Below are 21,335 nucleotides of genomic sequence, written 5' to 3'. Positions count from 1 at the left end.
TTCAATCTGTTAATTGAGCAAGCAGTGAGGGAAACAAAAGAAAATTTGGAGTAGGTAGTAAAATCCAAGGAGAAGAAATAAAAACTTTGAGATTCACCTATGACATTGTAATTCTGTCAGAGACAGCAAAGGACTTGGAAGAGCAGTTGAACAGATGGATAGTGTCTTGAATAGGAGGGTATAAGATGCACATCAACAAAAGTAAAACGAGGATTATGGAATGTAGTTGAAATAAGTCAGGTGACGCTGAGGGAACTAGATTAGGAAATGAGACACTTACAGTAGTAATGGAGTTTTGCTATTTGGGGAGTAAAATAACTGATGATGGTCAAAGTAGAGAGGATATAAAATGTAGACTGGCAATGGGAGGGAAAGCGTTTCTGAAGAAGAGAAATTTGTTAACATTGAGTATAGATCTAAATGTCAGGAAGACGTTTCTGAAAATATTTGTATGGAGTGTAGCCATGTATGGAAATGAAATGTGGACGATAAACAGTTTAGACAAGAAGAGAATATAAGTTTTCGAAATGTGGTGCTACAGAATAATGCTGAAGATTAGATGGGTAGATCACATAACTAATGAGGAGGTATTGAATAGAATTGGGGAGAAGAGGAGTTTGTGGCACAACTTGACTAGAAGAAGGGATCGGTTGGTAGGAGATGTTCAGAGACATCGAGGGATCACCAATTTAGTATTGGAGGGCAGCGTGGAGGGTAAAAATCGTAGAGGGAGACCAAGAGATGAATACACTAAGCAGATTCAGAAGGATGTAGGCTGCAGTAGGTACTGGGAGATGAAGAAGCTTGCACAGGATAGAGTAGCATGGAGAGCAGCATCAAACTATTCTCAGGACTGAAGACCACAACAACAGTATTGTGTTTTAACTGTGTATATTTTTAAGTAGGCTTTACCATGACTGTTATTAATATCTAATGAAATATCACAATTACTATTAATTGTTATAATTTATTTATTTCTTTGACACATTTAAGAGGTTTAAGCCTTTATTGTCAGGTAGATTTATGTGATTAGTATGACACATATGTTCCATATCATGGTTTTTGGGTAACCTGTGTCACTCTCTATTGGAATGAGACAAAAACAAAACATTGTTTAACTACGTTGCCCACAGGCATTTTACAGAGGGGATGAATAAAAATATAAATTTAAAAGTAAAAATACAAATCTAAACTTAAAAATACAAATCTAAATATAAAAACACAAATGGAAAAATAAAAATCCCTCTGGTGGTTATACCTTCATACTTTGTAAACACTAAATAGAACAGAGATTGTGTCTAGAATCCAGTAAGTGCAAAGAACATAAAACAGAATACTATTTTAGAACAGATCTAAAAGTATTATGGAGATCTTTGGTTGGGCATATGAACAAAAAAGTGGAAATATCTCAAACAGTCACAGATTTGTTTTCTATTAACTTGACGTAACTTAATACAGATATTTTGTAGACATGCAAGCAGTCATGATGGCTTGCTAAAAACATTTAAAGTGGAGAATAAATTATATAATAATGTTGCCAACAGTAGTAAAATTTATTGGAAAACCTTACTTTTTGATGCTCTGTTACGTTTATAATTGAGTGTGTGTATGTGTATGTGTGTAGCCGAGAGAGACAGAGGTGGGCAGGGGGGGTGGGTGGGTGGAATAGAGACTAGAGGATGAAAGGATTGAGAGAAAGAGAACATAGTTTTGATTATGACAGAGCTGTGGGTAGTGAAATTTACATCCGTTAAATGCTATATCAAACCAGTGATTAATGTTGTGGAAGTACACGACTTAGTGTGCTCTGATTGTAGACTTAGAATTACGGAGATGGCTGATGAACTTAAGTTTCTATGCAGTTGAAGATCTGAACTTGCAGTCTTCACAGTGGAAGACTCCAGGTTCACCACAACCGAAAAAAGCACGGCAAAGTCGGTCGAAGGTGAAGACAATGTTGGCGACTTTTTTCGATTCTACCATATTGTGCATAATGAATTTACCCCTGGAGGACAGACAATTAACCAGGAATACTTCAAATGTGTCCTTGAGCATTTGTGCAAAAAGGTGCAGAAGAAAAGGCCTGCATTGTGGAAAGACAGGAGTTGGGTGCTACACCACGACAATGCTGCTCCGACTAATCGTGCCTTCTCCATCGTTGAATTTTTGGCCAAATTCAAAATTCCTGTGCTTCCACAACCACCATATTCCCCTCAATTTGGCCCCTGCGGACTTCTTTCTGTTTCCTAAACTGAAATTTTCACTGAAGGGGAAGTGATTTGACTCGACTGAAGACATCCTGGCAAATACATAGAGCATCCATAACACACTTCCAGGAAAAAAAATTCCAGGAATGTTTCCAAAAGTGGAAACACCATTGGAGTCAGTGCTTTCAGTCAAGAAGGGACTATTTTGAAGGAGATGCATCATAGTAGCATGTAAGCACCACCATTGTACAATCACAAGTCCATTCTTAAAACTTTCCAATCACACCTTGTATAACAAGAAATGACAGGAAAAGGACATGGTGTGGACAGGTTTGAGGTAGGAAATGGGGAGCAATAGGCCATTGTGGGACACACTTTGTCTGACTCCTCCCCTTTGGCCTGTCCGGCTTGGGTGACGCTTCTGGTAGCTAAGCTACTGCCGGCATAGCATTACAGATCCAGAGCACGCAAATCTCCTCACCTGCATGGACAGTGCTACATTAAGGCGGTGCCCCTGAGGAGGAGGAATAGGTGCCGGAAGATGGAAAGGGATTCACCATCTTGGAAGCAGAAGTCGAAAAAGCGCTGGAGGAGATGAAGAATAGGAAGGCGTGTGGAATTGATGATTTCCCAGCAAAACTGTTGAAGAGTCTGGGAAACAAGGCAAAAAAAGAAATAGTCTGCCTCTGTAATGATATGACAAAGGGGAATGGCCTGAGGACTTCCTTGCAACAGTTACGATACCAACAGAGAAAAAGAGAAACACTAAAAAATGTGAAAAGCATAGGACCATCAGTCTCATTTTTCTCATGCAGCTAAAGTGTTCAAATGAGTGTGAATTCATAAGGGACCAAACTGCTGAGGTCATCGGTCCCTAGACTTACACACTACTTGAACTAACTTGTACTGAGAACAAACACACACCCATGCTTGAGGGAGGACTCAAACCTCTGGCAGGAGGTGATATCACGCCTCAAACCACGCGGCCACTCTGCGCGACAGCTAAAGTATTGAATAGAAGGCTATATGGCAAGCTGGATAGAGGGACTGCAGAGGAGCAGTTCGGATTTAGAATAGGAAAAGGAACAAGAGATGCTACTGGCTTGTTAAGAACTATAGGGGAAAGATATATGGAAAGAGGTAGGAAAATCTTTGCGGTTTTTATAGACTTAGAAAGGCTTTTGACAGAGTTCAGTGGAGCAAGCTGATGGACATTTTGAAGAGAAAAGGACTATATTGGAAAGAGAGACGACTGACCAGAAAGTGAGGATAAGGATTGGAAATGAAATGTAGAAGGAAGCAGCATTGGATGAGGTGTTAAACAAGGTTGTTGCCTTTCCCAACTGTTGTTTAATGCAAACCTTGGAGAGATTATTGCAAAAGACTTAGATGGGAAAAGAGGAATGTGTATTGGTGAAAAGAGAACAGAATATATAAGATTTGCTGATGGCATGGTATTAGTGGCAGAAAGTGAGCGGACAGTGAATAACATGCTGAAACAGCTGAATGAAACTTGTGTGGAATGTGGGATGCAAATAAACACAGCAAAAACAAAGAGTATGGTCACCAATACAAGATTCCAGAATGTCCTGTATTTAAATAGGACAGCCTACCATTAGCCAGGTAAGTGTATGTAAATATCTTGGAAGCACAATAACTGAAGACATGAGATGTCACCAGGAGGTGAAAACTTGAATTGCCATAGCGAAGGAGGCATCCAACAGAAAGAGGAGACTGTTATGTGGCAAATTAGATAAAGATCTGGAACTATATGGGGCAGAAACATGAACACTGAGACGAGAGGATGAAAAAAGGCTAGAAGCATTTGAGATGTGGATGTGGAGGAGAATGGAGAGGTTGAGCTGGATGGAAAGAGTGAGTAATGAAAGAGTATTGGAAAGGGTTGGTGAGAAAGGTGTCTGCTGAAGGTTATAAGAGAAAGGAAAACAAACTGGTTGGGACATTCATAGAGAAGGGATTGCTTGCTAGCAGATGCTTTGAAAGGACTGGTTTGTGGGAGAAGATTGAAGAAGGAGATACAAGATGATAGACGACATAAAGGGAAGAGGAAATTACGTGGATCTGAAGAGGATGGCAGAAAACCGGACAGCATGGAGAACTACCATGTGAAAACCTGCCTTTTGGCAGAACACTAATGATGATGATGAATGTCTGCTAGCTTCCTTTACACTTCTGCATTCTTTTTGAAACTGCTTCTTTTCTGTTATTAACCCAGTTACATGGCACATGCCTCTCCAGTACCTGACTTGCAATCAATTTAAACTTTGCCTGTAAATTCTCTGCAACTATGGTGTTGGAACTAATGATGTACATTCACTAATAAGGATGCTAAGAATTGCTTATTTGCTGTTTCCAGCATTAAAACATTGCTAGTGTCAATGGATTTATCAACTTTAGTAACCATTGCCACTATGAGGACATCATGATCAATCCCTGTCTCTATACTGACAATGTCAATAAGCTCAGGCCTGTTTGTAGCTACAAGGTCTAAAATATCTCCACAGCATGTGGGCTGTCAAACTAGTTGCTCAAGACAGTTTTTGGAAAACATGTTCAAAACTACTTCACAAGACTGTGTGTCCATACTATCTCTGGTGAATCAATAGAGGTCCCATTCTACACTTGATAGTAAAGTCACATCCAAGTTATACTGCATGATAGAAGTGCTTTCACGGTACTGAACACATACTTACTTTGAATGATTCTACAAGAAATTTGTATTTGACTGAAACAATGTTGCCATAATGTGTGTATGTTTTGTACTAGCTCGGTCTGTTTTTAATCTTCCTATCAATTGAACAATGCCTCAACTACAAATTCGGTTGCTACCTTTACACTTTCAATCATTTGTCTCCAAGTTCTCATGTAACTATCAAAAGTTTTAATAGGATTTGTTATTTTCCTTCATGCTCACTTATATAATCTTGAAGTCTGTGACAACAGACCATTAACCACTAGAATGGTGACACAATAAAGAGTTATTTTCCTTCATTCTGCAGTATCCAGTAACCTGTGTAGTTTTTATTAACTTTGTATGTAATTCCGTGTTTGACAGTGTTGTTCTGCATAAACATTTAATTCTTAGTACACTGTATGCCAAAATGTTACTCCTCGTAATTTGTTGACCCCACCACTTTCCAAACCATCCTGTCCTAAACTCAATGTTAATTGAGGAGATAATACTCATTTTACAGTTTTCTACTGTCATGCTGCATAGATGTTAGATGTATCTGAGAAGCTTTGCTCTGAACAACAAATGTTGACTATATGTTTATTTAGATTCTATGGTCTACAGTTGTTATTCCTTCTTAGAGCAACACGATTGTTTTATTCCTGTGGCAAAGGATAGCTATTTGCTTGCATATTGCATACCTATTTGTAACTTAAACAACACTTTATGTTTTGTAGGGCTTGATCTTGTATTGTGTATTATCTAAATTAATGGCAGTATGGTACTGTTATGTTTTAATTTAACAAATTTTTAACCTTTTCATTGAGACTCACTCTTTATTTATTATTTTTATAAAGAAACTTTTGAGAATGGGGCTGTGGCTCAAACTGATCACATAGGGCAAAAGGTAGCAAACAAAGTAAAACCAGTTAACTGTAGCTGTGAACTTATATTTCCAAAGAAAAGTACACAACCTAATTTAGTTACATATGTTTATGATGCAGACTAAATGAGAGGCAATCTTTCTTTTGAAACTGAATGGTTCGTTTGTGTCAGTTCGTTTGTGTCTAACCAAACATATTTCACCTATTTACACAAGGCATGATCAGTGGTATTTTCCTGTCTTTTTTTTTTTGTACCTCTGTGTTATTCTGCAAGTTCTATGTGCAAACACTGCTGGTTTCCAGGTGATGGGTGAACCTGTACTGTGAGCATCCAATATGTACCGAATAACACAAACATACTTTAAAAGATGAGAATAATGAATATCACTGATGATGCCTAGGTGAAACACGTTTGGTTAGGCACAAATAAATTATCCTGTGGAAAAAGAATTTTAATTATCTACGTGATAACAATAATTGAAGCAGCAACTGAGGAAGAATGGCTGCAATACATAATTTAATTTTCTTTACAGATAAACAGGAATACTGTGATTAATGCCTATAAAATTGCAAGTTTTCAGTCTTAATCCTGATTACTTTTAATTTTTCCATTGCAGGAAGGATTGTGTTAATGCTGGTGCTGTTTGCATGGGCAATGTTACCACTGATCTACCTTGTGTCATACTTGTTTACTGTTCCACCAACTGGGTATAGCAGACTGACAATGATCTTCATATTTACAGGTACAGTAGGACGATATGTGCCTAAAACTTCACATATTAGTTGAATAATAATGTAGCTGCTTTCTTTCTTTGAAAATTAAATGAAATTAGAGCTGTGTTTATAAAATTTACCTCATTTTAGGTGTGGCAGGCTTCATGATAGTTGAAATACTGGATTCCCTAAACTCGAAAGAAGCGGCACAGATCATTGATTGGATACTGCTTATTATTCCACATTATTCCTTCAGCAAGACCATTATAAATATGTATACTAATGAGAACTACCTATCAATATGTAGTATGATGAAAAAGGTCTGTTTCATTTTTCCAAATCCTTGTTGCAAAGGTGAGTTTTCATTCTTTTAGTCAGTTTGTTGGTATTTATTTCCAAGAGTCCTTAATTAGCTTAGTCATATCTATATTTTTGTGTGTTTGTTTCACCAAATGTGAAACACAGTAATGGCAGTATTATAAAAAGGATAGTTGCTACTCATCATATAGCGGAGATGCTGAGTTGCAGATAGGCACAACAAAAAGAGTGTCAAACAAAGTTTTCAGCCAAACAAGCCTTCAACACAGATAGGCACAATGAAAAGACTGTCAAACAAAGTTTTCGGCCAAACAAGCCTTCAACAGAATTAGACACAACACACACAAACACACACATACACACATCCACCAGTCTGACGTTGGCAGCCAGACTGTGGTCATGTTCATGTGTGTGTGTGTGTGTGTGTGTGTGTGTGTGTGTGTGTGTGTGTGTGTGTGTGTGTGTGTGTGTGCATGCGTGCATGTGTGTATTGTCTAATTCTGATGAAAGCCTGTTTGGCCAAAACCTTTGCTTGACAGTCTTTTTGTTGTGCCTATTTGCAACTCAGCATCTCCACCATATGGTGAGTAGCAATAATTCTTCTCATAACACTGTCATTATTCCATCCTGGATTTTTCATTGTTTAAACACAGTGATGACTATGATTTTAATTCGTCTGGTAAGGATGATCAATTTATTTGTTTTTAATACATGATTTTATGAGTTAAAAGAGTGAAAAACAAAACACAGAAACATCATATCCCATACATAAGGTGTGTTCTGCCTAATAACTTACAGGAAACAGGGCCCCCCTATTAATGGAGCAATCATACCCCCCCAAGAACCATGGACCTTGCCATTGGTGGATAGGCTTGCGTGCCTCAGCGATACAGATAGTTGTACCGTAGGTGCAACCACAATGGAGGGGTATCTGTTGAGAGGCCAGACAAACGTGTGGTTCCTGAAGAGGGGCAGCAGGCTTTTCAGTAGTTGCAGGGGCAACAGTGTGGATGATTGACTGATCTGGCCTTGTAAAACTAACCAAAACGGCCTTGCTGTTCTGGTACTGCGAACGGCTAAAAGCTAGGGGAAACTACAGCCGTAATTTTTCTTGAGTGCCTGCAGCTTTACTGTATGGCTAAATGATAATGGCGTTCTCATGGGTAAATTACTCCAGAGGTAAAATAGTCCCCCATTCGGATCTCCAGGCGGGGACTACTCAGGAGGACGTCGTTATCAGGAGAAAGAGAGATTCTACAGATCGGAGCGTGGAATGTCAGATCCCTTAATCGAGTAGGTAGGTTAGAAAATTTAAAAAGGGAAATGGATAGGTTAAAGTTATATATAGTAGGAATTAGTGAAGTTCGCTGGCAGGAGGAACAAGACTTTTGGTCAGGCGAATACAGCGTTATAAATACAAAATCAAATAGGGGTAATTCAGGAGTCGGTTTAATAACGAATAAAAAAATAGGAGTGCGGGTAAGCTACTACAAGCAGCACAGTGAACGCATTATTGTGGCCAAGGTAGACATGAAGCCCACGCCTACTACAGTAGTACAAGTTTATATGCCAACTAGCTTTGCAGATGATGTAGAAATTGAAGAAATGTATGATGAAATAAAAGTTATTATTCAGATAGTGAAGGGAGACGAAAATTTAATAGTCATGGGTGACTAGAATTCGGTAGTAGGAAAATGGAGAGAAGGAAATGTAGTAGGTGAATATGGATTGGGGCTAAGAAAAGAAAGAGGAACCTGCCAGGTAGAATTTTGTTCACAGCATAACTTAATCATAGCTAACTCTTGGTTTAAGAATCATGAAAGAAGGTTGTATGCATGGAAGAACCCTGGAGATACTAAAAGGTATCAGATAGATTATATAATGAAAAGACAGAGATTTAGGAACCTGGTTTTAAATTGCAAGACATTTCCAGGGGCAGATGTGGACTCTGACCACAATCTATTGGTTATGAACTGTAGATTAGAACTGAAGAAACTGCAAAAAGGTGGAAAGTTAAGGAGATGGGACCTGGATAAACTGACTAAACCAGAGGTTGTACAGAGTTTCAGGGAGAGCATAAGGAAACAATTGACAGGAATGGGGGAAAGAAGAACAGTAGAAGAAGAATGGGTAGCCCTGAGGGATGAAGGAGTGAAGGCAGCAGAGGACCATATAGGTAAAAAGACGAGGGCTAGTAGAATCCCTTGGGTAACAGAAGAAATATTGAATTTATTTGATGAAAGGAGAAAATATAAAAACGCAGTAAATGAAGCAGGCAAAAAGGAATACAAACGTCTCAAAAATGATATCAACAGGCACTGCAAAATGGCTAAGCAGGGATGGCTAGAGGACAAATGTAAGGATGTAGAGGCTTATCTCACTAGGGGTAAGATAGATACTGCCTACAGGAAAATTAAAGAGGCCTTTGGAGAAAGAAGAACCGCTTACATAAATATCAAGAGCTTTGATGGAAACCCAGTTCTAAGCAAAGAAGGGAAAGCAGAAAGGTGGAAGGAGTATATAGAGGGTCTGTACAAGGGTGATGTACTTGAAGAGAATATTATGGAAATGGAGGAGGATGTAGATGAAGATGAAATGGGAGATATGATACCGCGTGAAAGGTTTGACAGAGCACGGAAAGACCTGAGTCGAAACAAGGCCCCGGGAGTAGACAACATTCCATTAGAACTACTGACGGCCTTGGGAGAGCCAGTCCTGACAAAACTCTACCATCTGGTGAGCAAGATGTATGAGACAGATGAAATACCCTCAGACTTCAAGAAGAATATAATAATTCCAATCCCAAAGAAAGCAGGTGTTGACAGATGTGAAAATTACCGAACTATCAGTTTAATAAGTCACGGATGCAAAATACTAACGCGAATTCTTTACAGTCGACCTCGGGGAAGATCAGTTTGGATTCCATAGAAATGTTGGAACACATGAGGCAATACTGGCCCTACGACTTATCTTAGAAGAAAGATTGAGGAAAGGAAAACCTACGTACCTAGCATTTGTAGACTTAGAGAAAGCTTTTGACAATGTTGATTAGAATACTCTCTTTCAAATTCTGAAGGTGGCAGGGGTAAATTACAGGATGCGAAAGGCTATTTACAATTTGTACAGAAACCAGATGACAGTTATAAGAGTCGAGGGGCATGAAAGGGAAGCTGTGGTTGGGAAGGGAGTGAGACAGGGTTGTAGCCTCTCCCCAATGTTATTCAATCTGTTAATTGAGCAAGCAGTGAGGGAAACAAAAGAAAAATTTGGAGTAGGTAGTAAAATCCAAGGAGAAGAAATAAAAACTTTGAGATTCACCTATGACATTGTAATTCTGTCAGAGACAGCAAAGGACTTGGAAGAGCAGTTGAACAGATGGATAGTGTCTTGAATAGGAGGGTATAAGATGCACATCAACAAAAGCAAAACGAGGATTATGGAATGTAGTTGAAATAAGTCAGGTGATGCTGAGGGAACTAGATTAGGAAATGAGACACTTACAGTAGTAATGGAGTTTTGCTATTTGGGGAGCAAAAAACTGATGATCGTCGAAGTAGAGAGGATATAAAATGTAGACTGACAATGGCAAGGAAAGCGTTTCTGAAGAAGAGAAATTTGTTAACATTGAGTATAGATCTAAATGTCAGGAAGTCGTTTCTGAAAATATTTGTATGGAGTGTAGCCATGTATGGAAGTGAAACATGGACGATAACTAGTTTGGACAAGAAGTGAATAGAAGCTTTCGAAATGTGCTACAGAAGAATGGTGAAGATTAGATGGGTAGATCATATAACTAATGAGAAGGTATTGAATAGGATTGGGGAGAAGAGATGTTTGTGGCACAACTTGACTAGAAGAAGGGATCGGTTGGTAGGACATGTTCTGAGGCATCAAGGGATCACCAGTTTAGTACTGGAGGGCAGTGTGGAGCGTAAAAATCGTAGAGGGAGACCAAGAGATGAATACACTAAGCAGATTCAGAAGGATGTAGGTTGCAGTAAGTACTCAGAACGAAGACCATAACAACAACAACATACACTTCATGTTTACTGATGAGCTTTTGTGTCTGCTGTCCTGCCCTGCCCTTTTAAAGCTTCCACTCCTTCTTATTTTCATGAAAATGATTTATTGGTGAAGGTAAATATTTCTCAATTGCTTTCCTTCCTGCAGTCACTAGAATGGACACACAAGAAGCAAATACCTCATATACATTAAAATAAATAACATTTTAATAAACACAATCTTTTGCCTTTGTAAATAGTGTCAGTACTTTAGCAACCACAGAGAGTTATTAGTAGGTCTCTTGTAACATTAAGTGAGGTGTCTGTAAAATAACAGAAATGCAACTCCTCACCTACAGCTGACTGACGTTTGGTGCATAGAAACATGCTGTAGAAAACATTATTCAGACAAGCTTTAGAGCTTTTGCTCTTTCTCTAGCAGAAGTACACATAGTCACACATACAACCACCCAATCATATACACATGTGGCCGCAGGTGTGTACATTTAGGTGTCTGTGTGCACATTTGTATACTTTGGCTTTTTATGAAGAGGATAGATTGCTACTCACCATAAAGATGATATGTTGATTTGCATACAGGCACAATGGAAAGATTGTTATACACTGAGTTTTAGCCAAAGACTTTTCTAGAAAGAAAACACAGACACATTCACAGAAGCAAGTGCCTCTGAAGCACACATGTCCGCTATCTAAGGCTGCACCAGCCAGAAAGCAACTGTGTCACATCGAACAGAAGCAGCAATCTGGATACGGTGGCAGGACAAGGCTGCCAGGGGCAACTTCAGGAAGCTGCCAGGCAAGGGGAGGAGAGAGGGGGAAATAATGGGGAGGGGAAAAGGAGAGGAGCAGAGAAGGGGGAAATACCAGTGGGTGTATTGGTAGAGAGATGTGCACGATGAGGGAGGCGTGGGGACAGTAGGTTACTGTATGTCGAGGCTGGAATTATTTCAGTAGCAGAGTATTTGTTGTAAGGATAACTTCCACCTCCACATTTCAGAAAGGCTGGTGGTGGAGGGGAGGATCCAGCTGGCTCGGGTTGTGAAGCAGCCATTCAGCTGCACATTTTGCCACAGGATGGCCCACTTTGCTCTTGGCCATGTTTGCTGGTTGCTGTTCATCCTGGTGGGCAGCTGCTTGGTAGTCACACCAGTATAAACAGCTGTGCAATGTTTGCAGCAGAGCTGATACATGACATGGCTGCTTCCACAGGTGGCGTGTTCTCTGATGGGTTAGGAGAAACCTGTCATGGAACTGGAACAGGAAGTGCTGTGTGGGTGGATTGGGCAGATCTTGCACCTGGGGCTTCCATATAGCAGCGGGTTGTGGTTGAGATTGGCATAGGGATGGACAAGGATATTGTGGAGGTTGGATGGGTGATGGAACACCACTTGGGATGTATCTTGAATAGGGTGTACCTCATTTCAGAGAATGATTATAGATAATCTAAGCCCTGACAAAGATTTCCAGTCCAGGTTGGTATCACGTGACAAAGGGGGTGCTCATTTGTAGCAAGTTCTTGGGGGTGGTGGGACGATTAGGGGTGTGTGGGGATATAGTATGAAAAATCTTTTGTGGACAGGGGGATAGCGCCTTTTTGTGACGAGGATTTTGTGGGACTCGTAGCATACTGGGCGAACGAGATCTGATCGCTGCAGATTTTCCTTTACCAAATGGCTGGGCTATGTGGGAGGGATTTTTTGATGTGGAAGGGATGGAAGCTGTCAGAATGCAGGTACTGGTCCTGGTTGGTTGGGTTTAATGTGGACAGAAGCACAGGAGTGTGCATTGAGCCATCAGAGAGGAGGAAGTCAACATCCAGGAAGGTAGTACACTGGGTTGAGGAGGTTGAGCAAGGTGTAGAGTCAGGCAGACTGCAGCACAGTTGTCAAGTTACACAGCTCATTATGGCATCAGTCACCATTGGTGACACATCAGTTGGGGCACAAGTTGTAGCAAGTGCTTTTATAGTATACTTCTTCAGTTAGTTTTATTAGGATGGGCAGGATGTGTGCATGCTGCCTGTGGATGCAGGAGGAGCCGATCACAGTTCGCATACAGCTGAATGCTGTTTTGGCTCTGGTCAGCCACGTTTAGACTGCTGCCTCGGGGTGTAGTAGTGTGAAAAAACCTATGTCTCACAAGACAGTTATTACTTCTTTCACTCATGTGCTCTGCTGCTGAGGCACCTACCTCCTAGTGTACCCAACATAGTGGATCCATCCTTCCATCAGGGTGAGTGGTAGGTGGTAATGCATTTGCATAGCTCGAGGTAGAGGGTCAGTCAGGCCTTGCCTGTTCACCATGCGAGTGAACAGGCTGCTGTTCCATCAGATCAGGGGTAGAGGTTTGCAAGTTATCGGGTGCTCCAGCATTAGGCCCATTAAGGAGAACCTCAGGGAAATAGCATTCAGGGCCAGAAAGAAAGCCATGTTGTCTGAGAGGTGTCATCCAGGATATGGAGGAGGCTTTGCCTGCATCTATCGAGCATGCTGGGTGCAGTAGCCAGCAAATTGTGACTCACTTCATCACCTCAGTTCCTACAGACAAGTAGCAGAAGTGGTAAAGAGTGCTGGTTCATGTGTGGGGTGCAAGCAGAGCTCAAAGTTTGCAGCATTGTTTCCAGAGTTGATAGGGGTCCTTTGGTTTGCAGCCTAGTGGAGGGTGTCAGCAAAAGGCTTCATAAACTATGTGACAGTCTTGGCTGCAGATTTCTGGATGTGCATTATCAGGTGTAGAATTGTAGGACTCCCCTTCATTCATCAGGAATGCATTAAAAATAGGAAGCAGTTATTAGGACAGCAAAGAACTTGTGAACTGCACAAGGAGGATTTTGAGGTAGTTTGAGGTACTCTGACGAATGCTCGCCAGATGACATGCAGATAATGAAATCGGACCATGTTTAGAGTAAAGGCACTTTGGCTACCAAAATTTTATCAGTAAACTGTCAGAATATCTGCAAATTGTTCCTGGATTTATATCCTTCCATGAAATGTCTTGCACAGAAACTATTCTTGGATTGAGAGGTGACCAAAACCCAAAGCAGAAAGCTCTGAGATATCTAGACAGTCATGGACTGTATATTGGAAAGATATTAAATGCCTTAGGACAGAGAGTGTTTATTGCAGTTGACAAAAATATTCTCCCTGTGAAAGTCGAATTTGAGTGTGACAGTGAAGTTACCTGGTTATGTATAACAGGTCTAGCTGAAATCAGGTTAAGTGTTGTATGTTTTTACTAGACACCCAATTCCACTGTGACAGCTTTTAAGTCATTCAAAGGAAGTCTATGGCCACTTGTGCAAAAATAGCCAGATCATGCAATATTAGTTGGAAGTGACAAACCTATTGGGTATAGACTGAGACATCAATGGCTTCATTGCAAGGGGTGCAGACAATCTTGTGAAGTACTTGTGAACATGTTTTCTGAGAACTACCGTGAGCAACTAATTTAAAAGCCCACACACAATGTAAATATGTTAGACCTCGTACCTACAAAAAGACAACAACCTAGTATAAACATAGGAATTAGTGATCGTGATATCATAGGAGCCATGGTTACTAAGGTTAATAAATCAATCAAGAAGGCTAGGAGAGTATTTCTGCTAGAAACAGTTGGTAAGCAGCTGTAGCATCCCACCTAGGTAATGAAGTGACATCGTTTCAATCCAGTATGATGGACATAGAGGAATTATGGACAAAGTTCGAACAGACTGCAAATTGCACTCTGGAAAAGTATGCGGTGAGTAAGTGAATTCAGGATGGATAAAACCTACTGTGATTTAACAACAAAATTCAGAAAATGCTGAGGAATCAAAGACTTTTTCAATCTCACTTCAAAAGAGAATGTGCAAATGACAACAGGCCCAGATTCATGCAATTAGAAAAATATCGATACACAGAGCATAAAGTTACTAATAATTTGCCACAGACTTACAAACTCCAAGGATATAGTTGTAACATTTATAGATTTTATAAAGGTATTTGTCTCAGTTGATAGGGAAACAGTAGATAAAATGATCAGAGAATCTGGCATCAAATCAAAATTAGCAAACTTTATTTGTGGAATGTTCACAGACGCCAAATCAAAAGTAAAGTTTCAGGGTGAAATATCGAAGGCATTCAACAAGAAAACAGGTGTAAGGCAAGGTGATGGCCTATCTCCACTCCTCCTTAAGTGTGTACTAGAGAAAATAGTAAGAGAATGGAAACAAAAACTAAAAGAACAGAAGCTATCACCAATCACACTGAGAACTAAAAACAAAGGTACTGAAATTCACTGTTTAGCATTTGCGGATGATTTTGCCAGTAAAGATGGTGGCCAGTAAGAAAGTGCATCGTGTATCGCCACCAAAAAAGGTAAATTTAGGTAAAAAAAAGAAAGGGTCTGTGAATTGTAAGGATGAGATATCAAAGTTAAACGAACATGTAAGAAGTTTACAGTTCATAATCAGTGCCCTAAAACAGAATATTAAAAACTGCAAACTGGAAAAAGTGAGACACTAATGAAACAAGAAAACTCAATCTCTGCAGATAAGTGAAAAACAGTGACCGAAGAAGACAGCATTCAGGAAGAAAAAAAAAAAAGAAAAGAAAAAGAAAAAAAAAAACACAGTGAAACCATATTGCAACAAAACAATATGCACATATCAAATGCAACAAATTATGGAATAAAGTCATCTAACAACAAATACAGTGCAAAAAACTATAAGTAAACAAAAAGGTGTGTGCACAAACAGCTATAGTGTGTTAGTGAAAAATAACAGACAAAAGCATGCAAACGAATCAAACTTGCCTCACAATAGTCTCGAAGTGTCACATTCTCAAAGAAAACAAGAACCTAATATTGTATGCAAAAACAGATTCAGCGTGCTTGCAGAAACAATGAACAGTCTAAGTGATGCAAATATTCAACTGGAAGTTTCAATGTGTAAAACAAGATGCTGGCATTATCAATCTGCTTGCTGATAGTCATGGAAAAGGATTGGCAGAAATTATGAATGAAAAAATAATAAAACAAAGTGTTGTTGGATTCGTGAAACCAGGTGCTCCACTACGAGAAGTTACTCAATACATTGACACATGCATCAACCAAGGAAGTTGTAACTCTTGCACTATTTTAGCTGGAGCAAATAATGTCTACAAAAACGAGGCAAAGTTTGCCTTGAGATCTTTAAGGGAAGCATTGTAAAAGGTTACAGACATGAAAGTGTTCGTAACAGGCATACCTATGAGACATGACCTGATGAAAACATCGTGTGTGAACACAGAAATTGAAGCAACTAACCAAAAGATCAAAAACATTTGTAAGTTTTTCACCAATGCAACATATATTAACGCTGACAGCCAAAAAAGGGAAGACTTCATTACCCATGGAATGCATAGAAATATAAAAGGCAAAGAAGCACTATGCAATGTAATACTGAAACAAATGAACCAAAATCAGCCTGGTTTAATGTGAGCTACAATTTTAGCAGCAGCAACAGAATCATCAGCTTCAACTGAAGAACCAGATACTCCAATGATTCAAGACAAAGCTGAAGAAACAAGAAGAGGATCTCCAAGCTTAGCTACAGTGCCCCAACTTCAAAAATCACGTGTGAAACGCCAGCTCACTACACATCAACCCACACCACTCATAAAATGAAAGAACCACGTTTTTTTTATGGTAAGTGCCTCCAGAGAAATGTTACATCAATCGCATAAAACATCGATCTGGAAAGAAAACTTCAACAATAAAAGTGAAGGGGGCTATTCAAGGGAAGATGTGTTAGAAATTATAAGTAAGTGTAAGTCTTCATTGCTAATGCACTGGAACATAAATGGCCTAAATGCAACATATCCTCACGATAAAACAACAAAAATTGACGAGCTGCAAATTATTCTTTCACAAGGAAGAAATATCAAAGTTGTTTGCTTAAACAAACACTGGCTCACGAAAGATTCAATCACAGTTGTAAATAAGTTAGAAAACTTTAGGATAGCTGGTTGTTTTTGTAGCCAAAACAGTACTCATGGAGCCTCCTGTATATTTTCACATAGAAGAAGGTGTAAGTAGATGAATGACAAACACTAACTTCACTTAACAAAGGTTTATTCAGCACTTGCACATACAAGAGCATGGAGTGAACTGCCTCTGGCCAGAAAACATATGGTATATATACAGCTACAGAACATTCCAGGACACTGATTCTTGCCATTTGTACTCGAACCAAATATAGAAATTAAAATTTTACAGTTCAGGTGAATTTTGAACTCACAACCCTCCAGGCAACAGTCTAATATCATATCCACTACACTACAGCAACTGTGCTACTCAGCTTCTTTTGTGACAATATTGATTAACCATTCATTGGAATATAAAGAAAGATATGATTTTAAACTTCTATATGAAGAGATTGTATTTGAAAGTTGTTGTGTAGAGCTAGAACAACAGAATATAGTCATCATCTCTATATACAGAATTCCAGGTAGTGATGTAAGTACATTATTCTTAGATAAATTCCAGTGTTTCCTATATAAACTCACTAAATAAAACAGGAAAATAATTGTAATTGTTGTTGATTTTAACATAGATACAACAAGCATGTGAACTAAGTTTATTGATGTAATTCAAGAATATGGCTTTAGACTAAATTTCGCTGACTTTACCAGAGTAAATGAGTGAACAGCAACATGCATATACAATATTTTATAGAAAAGACTGTTCAGTGAAGAAAACGTAAACTTGTTCTATTATAGATTAAATGAGGTAGACTGGTCATTACAACAAGAAAACTCATGTTCAGAAAATTCTGGTAAGTTTCTAAACAGCTTTTTACATGTCTTCAATGAAACATTTCCACCCATAGCTTGCCCAAGAAGGGCAACAAATAAACTGAAATGGATTACCACTGGCATAAAAATATCTAGCAGTAGAAAGAGAGAGCTACATGCTGAGCTGAAATCAAATAAGAGTCCTGAGTTCATAAATTTTACTAAAGCGTATAAAAAAACTATTTAAGAAGTTTGCACAAGCATCAAAGGAAATGGCAAACACTAAATTCATTAAAAAACACACAAGTAAATCCAAGGCAGTATGGACAATAATCAAATCTGAATTTGGAATCAAACCTAGCAACCAGGAAATCTCTCAAATAAAGATACAAGACAAAATAATTGTACATCCTGCTCAGATATCAGAAAATTTTAATAAATTATTCATAACTGTAGCAAAATCTGATGTTGATGTAGACTTATCAAGATAAGGTACATTTGTTCAGCTCAAGTCAAGAGCAAGAAAGAGGGCCTAATTAAATTTAACAAAGTAACAGTAAAATATGTAGAAAAAACTATACTAAACCTAAAAAAATAAAAATTCTGTGGGATGGGATGTAATACCTGCCAAAGTCATTAAAGCAGCTACAGCTACAATAGCACACTCACTACACAAATTAATCAATCAATTGCTTGAATAAGGGTACTTTCCAGAATTTCTAAAATATGCAGAAATCAAACCACTATTTAAGAAAGGCTCCAAAGATGATATGGGAAATTACTGTCCATTTTCCCTTCTTCTTGTTGTTTCTAAGATATTTGAAATGATTGTTGCAATTGAAATTCAAAATTTCTGCTACAAATACAATGTAATTTCAAAAAATCAGTTTGGATCCCAGAAAGGCAAAAGTACAATTCATGCAATCAGTGAATTTGTGACTAAAGTTAGTTCCACTTTGGACAAGTCACATAAAGCTGCAGGAATCTTCTGTGACTTATCCAAAGCATTCAACTGCATGAATCACTCCTTACCATTATATAAAACGAAAAAATATGGAATTATGGGTAGCACCTTAAAGTGGTGTAAGTCATATCGAATGGAGAGAAAGCAAAGGGTTGTCATAACATCAAGCAGAGGCAAATACTCCTCGAAGTGGAGAACCATCTCACAGCGAGTACCACAAGGCTCAATTAATTCTGGGCCCAATTCTCTTTCTTTTTATGTAAGTGACTTACCCATAAATATTAATTATCATTCAGTTTTATTTGCTGATGACATATCCGTACTGGTAGAAAATAAAACCACAGAAGAAATTCCTGAACATGTCATAGAAACTCTAGAAAACCTAGATGTTTGGTTCCATCTAAATTGCCTAAAGCTAAATATTTCAAGTCTCAAATAAATGATATTCACATTATGCATGGAAGCCAGGAACTAAATGAAGCAGTGCATGTTAAATTCTTAGGAATGCAATTGGACAGAAACCTATCATGGTCCTCACACATAGATTATCTGAAAAATAAACTAAACAGCCTGGTGTTTGCTATGACAGTCTTAGCCAATGTCACTACTATAGACACAAAAAAGTAATATACCATAGTTACTTTGAGTCATTAGTGAGATACTGTATTGTCTTCTGGGGGAATGCTAGCAACATGACAAAAACATTAACTTTGCAGAAAAAAATTATCAGAAACATATGCAGTGCAAAGCCTAGAGAATCTTTATTAAGAGATCTTAAGATACTAAGCGTTCCCTCATTGTATCTGTATGAAATAATTCTTTTCACAAGTAATAACCACAAACTCTTTTTGTCAAATAATTTCCAGCATAGTTACGAAACTAGAAACAAAGAAAGCTTCATCCTGCCTACTCACAGGCTTAATCTTTTTGCACAGACTCTACAATATATGGGAGTAAAAGTATACAATAAGCTGAGTTACGAAACTAGAAACAAAGAAAGCTTCATGCTGCCTATAGACAGGCTTAATCTTTTTGCACAGACTTCACAATATTTGGGAATAAAAGTATACAATAAGCTGAAAGACACAAATTTTAGAAAGGTCCAAACTGAGGCAGTTAAAAGAGACTTGTAATAGCACCCTGGTGCAGAAATGTTATTACTCTGTTGATGAATTTTTTATTGATCTGACCATCTGAGCACAATAAAAACAATAATAATAGTTAATATTCTGATTTTACTGTGATTATATAAAAATATTGTATTCCATGTATAATCTATCATAGTTATAAGCTGACAAGTCTCCTGTACATAAAATCAATGATTTAACTTGTACATTATGAGGCAATAAAATCAGAATCAGAATTATGATTTGCCATTCTTTCTGAATACTTAACAAATGCTGGAATACAGATCACTCTCTTAAAAGAAATAGCCAACAAAGCAGGTTTAAGAATATCTGTAGAAAAAACAAAATTATGTCAATATAAAAAATGCTCCGGAATCCCTAGCTACAGATATTGGCCAGAAAAAGACAGTAAATAAATTTAAACATTTGGGAGAAATTATCCAAGAAAATGGCTTAGAAAAATTCGCTGTAGAAGGAAGAGTACATAAAATGAAGATAGCTTATGGAATAACTAGGAATGTCTACAACAAAGCTGTCTGTCTAAAAATTTGAAGATACAGCACTACAACACAGTAGTAAAACCAGAATGTCTCTCTGCACGTGAATGTGTAGTACTGAACTACAAATTACACCAACTTGAAGTCCTAGAAAGAAAAATCATTTGAAAAATACTTAAGCAACCAAAAAATACAGAGGTATGGACATTAAGAGGCAATGAAGAAGTTTATCACAACATAGAAAACATAAATGAAACACTACGAAAGAGGCAACTGCTATTTTTTGGACACTTATACAGAATGAACAGCAACAGGTTAACCAAAGAGATTTTTATCTTTGGGACAAGAAGTCAGCAATAGCCTGGATTCAAGAAGTTAGGAAAGATTTAGAAAGAAACAACATAAGTGAAAAAGATGCAACAGAAAGAGAAATTTTCAAGGGGAAAGTGTTAAAAATGGAAGGATTCCAAGGCAAGAGGGAGAAGACAGGGTCACAATGGTCCGAGGAGAGAAAAAGGATACATAGTGAAAAGATGAAAGAATACTGGAGGAAAAAGAAAGACCAACAAAGAAGGAAGCATTGAAATTGGTGTGTGGTCCTCAGATGACCCAAACGAAGAAAAAAGAAGAAAGTAACTAATACTGTTGTACCTTCACAAAGGATCTTGCCGAGAACCTGAGAAAATTCTGATGATACATAAAATTGCTAAGCAGGTCCAAGTCTCCTGTCCATTCACTCATTGACCTATCTGATGTGGCAATAGAAGATACCTAAAGGAAAGACAAAGTTTTAAATTTCCCATTTCAGAAATCATTCGCACAAGAAAGCCAGACAAACATTCCATCATTTGACCATCACATAGGCTTCCATATGGAGCACATATAAGTAAGTATCCCTGATGTAGAGAAATGAGTGAAAGAGTTGAAGGCAAATAAGTCACTAGGCCTGGATGGAATCCCAATTTGGTTCTAGAAAGAGTACTCTACAGCATTGGCCCATTACTTAACTTGCATTTACCATGAATCTCTCACCAAGTGCAAAGTCCCAAGTGACTGGATAAAAGTACATGTGGCTCCTTTATATGTTGTTGTTGTTGTGGTCTTCAGTCCTGAGACTGGTTTGATGCAGCTCTCCATGCTACTCTATCCTGTGCAAGC

General features: G+C 38.4%; 1 protein-coding gene across 2 annotated transcripts in view; it reads left to right on the top strand.

The window, feature by feature from the left end:
- The window catches only part of LOC126237527 (phospholipid-transporting ATPase ABCA3), a 707,258-nt gene that overhangs the window by 497,798 nt on the left and 188,125 nt on the right, over positions 1-21,335 (top strand). For both annotated transcript variants that reach the window (XM_049947708.1, XM_049947709.1), the window contains exons 22-23: positions 6,401-6,526; positions 6,648-6,851. In XM_049947708.1, coding sequence (XP_049803665.1) covers positions 6,401-6,526; positions 6,648-6,851 — 330 coding nt within the window. The remainder of the gene's footprint in view (positions 1-6,400; positions 6,527-6,647; positions 6,852-21,335) is intronic.

The sequence above is a fragment of the Schistocerca nitens genome, chromosome 2, assembly GCF_023898315.1.
Source record: "Schistocerca nitens isolate TAMUIC-IGC-003100 chromosome 2, iqSchNite1.1, whole genome shotgun sequence".
Lineage (NCBI taxonomy): Eukaryota > Metazoa > Arthropoda > Insecta > Orthoptera > Acrididae > Schistocerca > Schistocerca nitens.
The sequence above is the reverse complement of the archived record's forward strand: the minus strand, read 5'-3'. Positions and strand labels throughout refer to the sequence as shown.